This window comes from Nyctibius grandis, chromosome 8, assembly GCF_013368605.1.
Source record: "Nyctibius grandis isolate bNycGra1 chromosome 8, bNycGra1.pri, whole genome shotgun sequence".
NCBI lineage: Eukaryota > Metazoa > Chordata > Aves > Nyctibiiformes > Nyctibiidae > Nyctibius > Nyctibius grandis.
The window spans coordinates 22,932,370-22,943,884 of record NC_090665.1 but is presented as its reverse complement, the minus strand read 5'-3'; the positions used below and the strand labels follow the sequence as shown (position 1 = coordinate 22,943,884).

The following is an 11,515-nucleotide window of genomic DNA, read 5'->3' as shown; positions in this document are numbered from 1 at the left end:
ACACTCACATTTTTACCACCCTGAGTTTCTTCATGGTGGGATGTGAGGCATTCCCAAAGGCTGCTGCAAGAGGAAGGAACAAGAACTGTAACGGGACCCTCCATGACAGCTCAGTACAAGGAATTTGCTGAGGAAGAGATGGAAAAACACTTACTGTTAACTTAATTTTAGGCAAGAGCAGACAACTCCAGTCATAATCATTTATCTTAAACAGTACATACATAGCTGTTCCAACAGATACAAGAAGCAGCATACATATTTATCACTTGTTTTTTCCAACCAGATCCACCCCCCCTAAAACATATCTAAAATATATCTTTATATTACAGCATATTCGTTATCTTCCATCCCTGCAAACATGCCCTCTCGATCAATCCTTTCGTTTTACCACTATTGGGAACACATTCAGCAATTTGGCTAGCGTCACCTCCAGATGTGTGACGCTCTCCCTCGCAGATGTAATCCTGCGTACCGCAGTTACGCTCAGCCCCACCACAACACAGCTGGAAACTCTCCTGCCATAGATGGAGAGGAAACCTTTAGCATGAAGGGTCCGTTTATGAAAAGTGACAGAAAACCAGTTCTGGCCAGGGCATTTCTGGGCAAGAAAACACAGTATCCTTACTTTTGTTGTGTAAACCAGAATCTCCAGTATGAGCCCTCTAAAAAAGAGCTTGCCTTTGTATTTTGTTGTGAATATAACACACTTAGCAAAAATCTAATTATATGTTGGCTGTATAACTCAGGGTTTTGTGGTGGTGTTTTTTTAAATAGAGGTGAGTCAACAGATATCTTTAAATAGGAAACAGAACAGGCCTTTTCTCTCATGAAATAGCCAATTTTCTTCAAAGAATGCAATATATTGAAGTGTCCCTCTCCTCCCTCAACTTCTTTCCATGTTTTGATTTTGCTTGGTATTTTGACCTGCCTCCAGTCACATGGGTTTTAAACTGGAACTACCCAGGTACACTTGTAAACAGAGATTACATACACTGGAAACAACTCTGCACAAATTCAATGTGCTCAGATTAAGTTGAACACTGATTTAAAGAGACAAGATGCAAAAGAATAGGTTATTTTTTCCTCATTATGATACTAACCATTAACTTGAATTACAATATGCTGAATAGCTAAAAAAAACAGCACTTAAAACAGCCTTACAGAAGTCAAAACCTTTGGAGAAAGGCGTACAGATACATCATGAGAAATAACCAAAATGATGACAGAAAATAAAGATACTGCACACAATGAGATGGCACCAGCTCAAGTGAACAGCCATGCAATGGGAAGCAATACGGACAGGAAAATTATTCAACAAAGCAGCCAGCAAAGGTCTAGAATAAAGGGGGGAAAAAAGGGTAGCAGCAAAAGGAAAACGGATGAAGCTGCCTGTTAGGAATGACCTGGCCAGAAACAGAAGCAAACTTACTGAAAGCAGCTTTGTCCGTGACCTGCTCCCACGGGTTCCGAGGGCAACTTCTACTCTGGTTCCTAGAGATGGCAGCTCATAAGGCAGGTCCTGCTGATCAGCTCTGTGGAGAAAAGAGATTTTAAGAGTCAGTGCAACACCTTCTTGCATTTCCCATGCCTCCCCCGCCAGGGCCGTTTCATCCAAACACCCAGTGAAGCACCCAACTTCACCCCTCTTTCTTTGAATTAAAATTTGCAATTTGTTTGATTACAAGTATAAATTACTCCTTCCCCTTGTAACCTGTGATCTTACTGTCAGGGAGGGAGAGAAATATTAACATTTCATATAAAGGCTCAAGCAGGTGTAGCCTCTAGTGGGGGCTACAAAAGACCAAGTATTTTTGTCTGCAGGGTAAGTATGTTCCTGGCAGGAAACCAGATTTTTCAGTAATTTTGCTAAACAAAACCATCTTAAGAATCTGCAGCAAAAACTCCTGAATGTTTGTTTTGTTGTTTTGTTGTTTTTTTTTTTTTTTTTTTAAAATGTAACACACTTTCCTGACATTTGCCACCCTGCATAACTTGGGGTGTTAGCTGTGAAAAACGGACAGAGGCAGACAGCTTCAAAGCCAAAGAGACCACGGGATCTCCTACGGAAAAGTTACCAATTGCACACACTTTTGGCTCCTGAAATTCAGAAGAGAGAAGGGCCAAAAAAATATCGAGGATTCACTTCCATTAATTCTACCAGGTCCTGTCTCCAGACGTGATGCAGGAAATAGCATCTCCTCTCTTTGCCCTTGGTCATGCAAAAAAGGAACAGAATCAGCAAATAATGCTACAAATAGGCAAGAGAGGCTACCAACAATTAATTAAAATTGATGACATCTCTAATACAGCACTTTGTCTTAATTACTGCAAAATGTTTTTGCAAGCCAGAGTTTTTCATGATTTAAAATTCTAAGGCAAAAAAGGAGAACAGATGCACATCCACAAGAAACTCATCCTCTTCAGTAACACAATAAAGAACACACATTTTTCTTCAAAATTTTATTTCAATTTAAATTATGGGGCCAGCCAGATTTTTCGGATAAGAAACGCATTTTCCTCTGGAGAAATGAAATGCTACCACGGAAGTGGAATTACAATTGTATACATCTCTTAGTTTAAAAAAAAAAAAAAAAAAAAAAAAAAAAAGCAAAGAAACTGCTCACATTTAAATAACTTTTAGTAATACCCTTAAGCCTTCAAGCAGATAAGAAACCACTTCCAGAACAATAGTTTTTTAATACAAAGAGCACGTCAAATGAGCTTTAATTTAAATACAACTTCTTTTCGAAAGCCAACATTCAAATGTTTTCACATACTAAAAAAGTCACCATAGCCATTGTTTCCAAGGCCTAATATAGAGTAACCTTTATCCCAGTCCAAATGTTTTCACTTCTTTACATATATAAATCTTTAGCACGTCTACATTTTTCTAAAGAGGAAGCCTTATATGTTATGGTGAGTAAACTTGGCAAATAATATTTTCCTCCACTCAGCTATGATAAACCAAAATATAATAGACTGTTAGTACTGAACTATAACACCATCTCAGGGCCAATTCTGCTTGCCTGTGTAAGTGATCTTCGGCAAGAGTAAGCTATTTTCTTTCCTGCAGGCAAAATGAATTGGTTTGCAAAGGATATGTTAAGAACCTTTAAAAGACCAATTATAATGTTAAGAGCAATTTTAAACAACTGAGTGAAAACACTCAATTTTCTGGAGCTATCTGACTTCCCTTGTGAAGGCTTTCAAATCAGCTTAAACGTCACTTAGGAGTTTCGTCCATGCTGATTGTGCAATATTTTAATTACGAAGAGGACAGAAAGCAACAAACATTTTGTATAGCATTCTCAATCAGATTCAGCCATGCAGAATTTGAACTGTCTGACTCCAATCCATAAGTTTGCTTGGTTGTGATCTTAGCGTTACTATATGATGGATAGATACAGTTTTAATAACATCAATTAGCTATATTAGTAGATTCCTTTTGTATGGTCACAGTAACAAAAACATGGTGCAAAATCATTTGGGTTTTTTGTTTTTATAAATACTGATAGTTTGCAGCATTAAAGAACAAAATCAACAAAATTAATCACATTCTTACCCTAGGGCATTATGAAATTTTTTCATGAAGTTGCAGGGAATTAAATAATTTACTTTCACAACTACTGTACTGAGTTATTTACTGTAAGAAAAATTATGCACTGCTGGCTGCCCAAAAGTAAGAGGAATCGGTATTAATTTACCACCATCTTTGCCATTTGCAGAGCTGGTGAGCACAATGCTAGTTTAATGGAATAAGGCCAATACTATCCAGTAAGAATGTAGTATAAAGGGTTCCAGTTCTCTATTTCAGCCTACCCTAATTGATGGCACCCCATTAGATAAGTGAATACAAAGAATTTGTTTGGTTTTTTTTTCCTTTTAATGCTGCAGTACTTAAGATTGTTAAATCAGCATTTCCATGTGATCTGAAGTATTCAATTACATATGAGCATTCATTTTGCAAAACTCAATATTAGGTAATAGTTACAGACTAATACAATAACATTCCTCTGCTGTACAAATTAAATCATATTTTAAAGAAATGAGCAGCCTAGGAGTTATATACAAAAGAAACCAGCAAGCATTGTTGAAATGAAATGCAAAATGTCACTGCTAGGTCTACTGCCTGAAATACCTTTAAAGTAAAATTAACAAAAACCCTTAGAACATATTTCCAAGTTTACAAGTCAATTCTCAGAAAAATCAAATCATGTCAAAAAAAAAATTCTATAAAGCAGTGAAAGGCATATATACATTTTCCTTATGAACCTTGAGATTTCACTCTTTTAAAAGTTGCTAAGTTTCAATATCAGTTTATTTGCAAGACAACTGTTTATCCCAATAAGCTCACATCTTAGATACACTTCCCCTTTGATTACAAATAAAGCACTGCACTTTTTTTTTTTTTTTAAATCAAGGCATATAATCTTATACTATGGTGCCAGGTATGCACAGGTCACGTTGTGCTCATATCTCAAACAAGGTAAGTGCAAACATACAGATTTATTCAGATTTGCAAGCATGCAACCTGTTACTTAACTACAATAATACCTTCTTCTCCTAAACCAAACTAGTTATCTATATGTTTGCTTTCACGAACCTAGAATCTTTCTTTCCAGGACTCCTAAAACAAGCAGTGTCTTTGAATTCTGAAATGACACAAATATCAAGAAAGTCCACATTGTGCAAGAAAGCAGCAGCTATGTTTTTCAACTTGGACTAAAAAAGAAAAGAGAAAAACAAAAACCGTTCACTGAACAGCAGATTAGCAGTAATGTTCCTCATGAATCGATAAGAGTGCCTGATGCTGAATATCTAACAGCAAATGCTGAATTTGGGTTTAATATTTTAAGGGTTTACTGGAGATTAAGCTTCTTGCTGTGCTGGTCTCTTCAAATCCCTGATCTGTTTAACTAAATAGGTCTTCTCATCATTAAACTGTTCATCCTCGGTCCTGTCATTCTGAAACTTGCTGAGGAACTCAATAAGTTTGGTCTGGTTCTTTAGAAGGATGTCTAATATAGGCTGTGTCTTGTTAGGATTAGCTACAAACACCTGCAAGAAAATAAAAGGCATTTAGCATAACAGTAGGAAACAGAAGGCTAAGTTAAAAAACAAACCTAGACAACAAAACAATGATGAGAGTAACTTAGAATGATGTTTTAATCATTCCGTATTCCAGTATCTCTACAGAAAAAATAGTGGAGTAAATGCAAGTTTTAAAATAAAATCACTCCATGTTCTTATTAGAATAGAAGCTGAACACCAGTACCAAAGTAAATTCAATTTGTGGGAGGTGATCAGCCACAATACCCTCTGCAAAAGCCACTGAAGACACCCCACAGTTAAATTCTGTGGCAAATGCATGGTTTACATACAGCATCAGATGGGTATCTTAAAGTTCACTGAAAACTTTTATACCTCAAATTATATCTCCAAGCTCTCAGCTATTTGTTTGTCTGCTGCAAAGTCAGAAGGTATCTGTTATAATGTGCAAACTACAATTTAGGCTTTGAAATTTACGTGACTTGACTGAAATACTGCTGTCCTTCATAGGTCATGCAGTATGATGAAACACTTTTGAACTCCAAGATGCTTCATGATTTCACAAGTAATCATGCATTCCTCCTTATCTTACTGCACTTTTATCTTTCTTAATTCCAAAATTTTCTAAGAGAGATTACACTGATAATCATATCAAAGTCCTTAAGTGGTTTCTAAACAATTTTCAAAAGATACAAAGTTAGCTATTTGTAAAGATGGATCATAACAAAGACAAACATTCACGCTCTTTATTTAACCACCTAGCAGACATTAAGATAAGCTTCATTTAGGCTCAAATTAGTTTACTCAACTAAAGAACTTCTGGTGGGGTTCTTTTGTTGCTTGTTTAATTGTGGGGTTTTTTAAACATACCTTAAACACGTGAAAGGCCTCAAACTGAATGTTACGACTCTTGTCTCGTAGAAGGTTCATCATTAGTTTGAGATTTTCAGGTTTACTGATGTACTTCGTCATAATTGTGAAGTTGTGTCTGTCCAATAACAATTCACCAAGAAGCTAAAAGTGGAAAACAAGCCCAAATGAAAGTTGACTGACTTTGGAGATAAGAAACAACTTTTTCATAAGTGCCTTCAAACACGGAGTAGTTGACACCAATCTATAAATACAGTAACAACAGAATTCAAATATTCTGAATTTCTAAGTGCAGGGTGCATTTTCCTTTTATATCAATGATGCAGTTTCTTCTTTTCTCACCAAGTGAAAAATCGCCTTTTGTTCCCCCCTTATTATGAACTGGCATTAAAAGAAAAGTATTTTTCATTCTTTTTTCCCCATGATTTCATCTTTTTTTTCATTTATACAGAAGCTATACATCACCAATAAGAATGTGTTTTTAAAAAACGACAACAAAAAACCCCCACCCACCTAAAAAAAGAGTTAGTAGTTTAAATGAGAAATATTTACACGTCTTTTGCTACCTTATTTGTCCAGAAGGGAGTAAAAGGATATTCCCCACAAGTACCACCCTTGCTACAAATTATGTATTATATTTACGTTCACTATTTCTGACCTATTTGAATGTAAGATTAGTATTGCTCTCATCACACCATGTGAATCTTTACCAAATTATTTAAATGTGTTCAGATTTGTTGAAGGAAAAAAACGAACAAAAACAAACATACTTGCATATAGCTGTTTCTGCATAGGGAGATAAATGACTTGGTGTGTGCTGTACACCAAATAATGGAAGGACTGGACTAAAGAAAACTAGCTGATCCCAAGAATTAAAACAAATGAAAAATTAAAATAAACACTACCAAAGGCTGTTACTGAAGTTATTTCAATTAAAGTCAACCCACCTTGAAATTAAAGGAATTCTCTAACTTTGCCTTTAAGAAGAAAATAAAATTGCATTACCTTAAGTGACTGTCTCTTTGTCACATAGTTTTCCGAATGAAGTAACTTCTCATATTCACTGAAGAACTAAACACAGAATAAAGAGAAGGGTTAGGACCTTTCCAAGTGTCATACACACTCTTCTTCCAAATAACAGACTGGAGGAGATACAAATCCATAAGAAAAATGTAAACAAAATCCGGAATCTCAGTAGGTTTCTGTAAGTCACTACTGTTTAAACATTGTATATGCTTTAAAAAAAAATTATTTACTCTTTTAGGAGCCTTTACTGTTTAGATGGCAATGTAGTGGAAGTAGTTATCTCATTATTTCTTAAAACTATAGTAGTTGCTGGTACTGAACACTGTTCTCTATTTTCCGAAGTCCCCAGCAGGTGGAGGAGGGCTGTCTTGTATTCTTTGGTTACGGGTTAATACAGACAAAAGAAAAAGGCAAGGAAATGGTTCCCTCTAGCGGAAAAATCAGATCTAGTTCTCACAGAAGTGACTGATTTTTGCTGCCTTCTCTTGTTTTTACGCCTTTCTCCATTCAACAGTAAGGTCTTGATCTTAATTTTACTGCTTGGTAGAAATGACTGTAAGTTCAATTGGTTTTACATTGTGTGTACATTTCCAAAAACAAAGCTAAACAAGGAATGAAAAAACTGATTTCTTCAAATAAGATACACAGCACTAGAAAATTCTGAATATTAAAACATATCTGCTCACCCTATCATAATGTTGTTCCAAAAATTCTGCACTTAGCAACTTGTGTCTTGTAAGCAAATCCTATAAAAGAGCAGAAAAATAATATTTTCAGTAAAATATTGAAACAGTACATATACACTCTCATTAAACAGTGAGTACACATATGACATCCAATAGACAATTTTGCTATTTCATTCAATGAAGAAATTTAGGACATGAGCGCAGTTACCTGGACATTGCTAAGGATCTTTGGCATCACTTAGGAAAAGTCTGTTATGTGTTATGTTAATTCACACAGGTAAATAGCCTGTGGAGTTATCACTAAAGAATGCCATTTATGGATCAAGGCTTAAGATCCACTATTTAATACTGATGAATATTATGCTTATAGTCCCATAAATAGCTGTTTTAGGAAAACAAAAAATTTCCTCAGATAAAGCAACAGCATCAAATATACTCAGGTTCGTAACAGAATGAAAAGGAGTTTGCTCACGTGAGGAGCTGGAGACACAGATTTAAAAGCCCCTGACATGGAAGTGCACATGTATTCAGCTAACGCATGACCGTTTAAATCTTGCTTTCTAGAATAAAAGTTATCGGGAACATAGTATATATATTTAAAGCAATGTCTTGCTTTCTGAAAAATAAGGAAGAACAGTGTCCAGCTTACCTGTTTGCATCACACCTATTTTTTTCCCTTCTCCCTAGGCTTGTCTTGCCCAAGAATGTAACACACAACATTCGGGTTCACATAGCAGAGAACTACAGAAATAATAATTCAAATGTTGTATGTAAACTACCTTGAATGTGGCAAATGCATCTGAAGCAATGTCAAACGTTGACATTTCCACGTATCTGAAGAAATCATAGAATTGTTCTGACCACAAGATTATTTTAGCAAGTGGTTCATGCCTGATGCATTCTCTAAGCATTATTCCACAATTTAGAGCAATTTCTGGAGATTCGTACCTATTTAAAAAAGAAAAAAAATCACAAAGTTTCTTTAAAAATACTTTCACAACTTAGGATTGCAACATCACATTGCTAATTAATTTTCAGTACTACCATGTAAACAAAAATTCAAAAAATTAGAGGTACTTATTTATGCATCAAACTCCACTTTTAAAGACTAAAACAATTGCCAGTTAAGTGCCAAAGTATAGCCAATAAAAATTACTTTCACAAACTGAGAAGCAAGTCTAAATAAAAACATTTTCTTCATACTCAAAAACAGTTTTCTTTTTTCATATCGGTGGGATGCAGACATCTGGAAAAGCGGTAAGTGATTTCCATCTTCAAAGCTGTTTGCTTAAACATGACAGCAATTTACATAAAACTATCCATAATATGAGCATGAAGGCTTAATAATACTGGTCATAAATTCATGTCTCCTCTTTCATTAAACCATTTTTCAGCATCACTGGCTACTCTACACATCACAGGCTTCAAGCTTGAAAAGAGGCAACAGTGCCGGCTGATTGAACACCACCTCTGCACCCGAGTCTTTACTGCCTCTAGCAAAGTCTCTGCACCTTCTTACAAGAGACCTCTGGAACATGTCCACTACTGATCTGATGGAAGCGATGAAGCCATCCCTGATGGCTTCATTTAGAAATTGTCACTACACTTTCTTGGCAGGTTTTCTTGCTCAGTTACTACAGGATTCTCTCAGCTGATTTTAGCATACGCCAACAGCAGCTGCCAACATCTCACAACAGTGTCTTTAAGACACATCTGATAGAAATATACCTTTGTACTTGCTACTAGCTCCTTGTTTTCCCAAGTGAGCTAATAGTTGGAACCTGGATGAGATGGGACTGCCCTTCCAAACCAAGAACTCATCTCAGCATACTGCAACATAAGCTGTCACAGTTTACAGAAAAGTTATGTCTGTTGTAACCTACCCGGTTCTGGAGCAGTCAAAGCCTTTTATCCCTTCCTGCCTCCCACCTAAAGAATCCTTCGTCCTGTACCATTGGAAGCTAATTTAAATTCACCAGAATAATTTCGGAGCAAAGTACCATTGTGCATACTAAGCACTAACCATATTACCATACAAAAACATTTTCCTATGAATTAATGTTCATGTTAAATCCTGCAATACTTTCCCATTTAAACTGTCATGGAGATTTGAAATCTATTGAACTTTTTGCAACTCATCCCATAGATTAAATTTACATAAATTTGACTCAGTTGGACACCAGATGTAACACTTAAGTCACTAAAGCTAACTAAATGCCCATTTCAAACATCCTGACTTACAAATATGTTTCAATAATCTCTGTCAGAATAATGCTCTCCAAAGAGTGACAAACACAGACTAAGAATTAGGACGATAATGTGTTACAGCCCTCATTCAGTCACTTATCAATGAGAGCATGCTGAAAAAGTAGTTTCATCTCTCTGCACCTCAAATGTCTTTGCCTTCTTTAGTAAATTATTTTGAAGAAGTACTGAATCCATATTTTCTTTTGTGTTATGCCACAATTAATAATCCTTTTGTCCCTCTAACTTTTAAATCTCACTTCCCCCCAAAATCAGGGCTATAATGCAGGGGGGGCAAAAAAACCCACAATGAAGCACTTCTGGCAGACGAGTGTAGATCTTACACTCATATGAACTGAACCAAGTATTCCATACTGCTTCTGGTGCTGAACCTTTGGAGTCAGCATGAAACCAAAAGATGTAAAACTCCTGCTTTCTTCACAGAGGAAGTTTCTTGTATGATCCATTTTCCAGTGGCTTACACAAATGGCCAAGACTAGGTAAACGTAGAGATGTTACAATAAAATAGTCCAATTCACCACGTCTATGGCAGGTTAGTCAGCAGCTCTAATTACTATTATAAACTAGGAGGAGGGAAAATGAAAAATGTAATAAAGCTTTGTGTTTAAATGTTAAAAACATACTTGATTATCCTCACATCTCAATGCTACCAACATAACACAAGCAAGTATCTCCCTGAGAAGTATGGCCTTTTCATACATCCTCTAGCTATCTCAGTAGGTGGAACTCACCAACTGCTATAAGCTTACCCAGCAGCTTTAACACAACTTACAAAACTAGTACTTGAAATAGCTGCATTTTTGAAATAATTTATTAATATCTGATGAACTTTTCTATCCCCAAATAACACAGTAGAATTGCAATTTTCAGAACTTTATTAATTAATGTTATTAGAAACGCGAGCAGTTCTTTTTGAATGGAGAGAGCACATTCTCAATTTAAAAAAAAAATAAAAATCTTATTTTAATTTTTAAAAAAATCTTATTTTAACATGATAATGTTAGTACACCTTTCTGCTTTCATATTTGAGATCCACAGCTCTACATGTGCAACCATGCATTCAGTATGGCATGATTCTCCAATATCCAGCACACCAGATAATACAAGAATAGAGGAAGAAACAGCCATCTGGCATTCACCATATGTCCCCAATCATTCTTTGTTTGGTCAAGTCTGAGTTGGTGCATTTGTGTCACTACAAGAATATAAATCACAATGAATAAAAAGTCTAAGACCAAACTAAGACCAGGGGATAAGACAGAAAACTGGAAATTACAGTGGTTAAAGGAAAAAAAATAGCCTTTAACTCTTGATGAAGGAGTAAGTTCACAAGGAAATAGTTTAAATAGGATCAAACAGTATTCTGAAAGGAAAATATCTACACTGCCCCAGTAAGAACACTTTAGGTTACTAACAGTTCTCAATTTTCAGTCATATTTCATGCAAAAGTATATTTTTGGTGGTTTATTACTCAATTTTTCCTTTACTTAGGGGAATTACAGGCCCAAGACAAAAAAAAAAAAAATCAAGCATACTGCAAAGGAAGAAAAAACATTTCGGAACTTACTGCTTCTTCATGAATTTAAACACTTCATGTAAAAGCATATTTATGCTTCACA

The 11,515-nt window shown here is 35.6% G+C and overlaps 1 protein-coding gene across 1 annotated transcript in view; it reads right to left on the bottom strand.

Annotated features, from left to right (window-relative positions):
• Positions 1-2,575: 2,575 nt before the first annotated feature.
• The window catches only part of CAB39 (calcium binding protein 39), a 43,840-nt gene continuing 34,900 nt past the window's right edge, over positions 2,576-11,515 (bottom strand). Inside the window, exons 5-9 of the mRNA XM_068406953.1 lie at positions 8,411-8,579; positions 7,632-7,691; positions 6,925-6,990; positions 5,920-6,063; positions 2,576-5,058 (exon numbers count right to left, since the gene is read on the bottom strand). Of these exons, the coding sequence (XP_068263054.1) occupies positions 4,870-5,058; positions 5,920-6,063; positions 6,925-6,990; positions 7,632-7,691; positions 8,411-8,579 (628 nt within the window). The 3' untranslated portion in view covers positions 2,576-4,869. The remainder of the gene's footprint in view (positions 5,059-5,919; positions 6,064-6,924; positions 6,991-7,631; positions 7,692-8,410; positions 8,580-11,515) is intronic.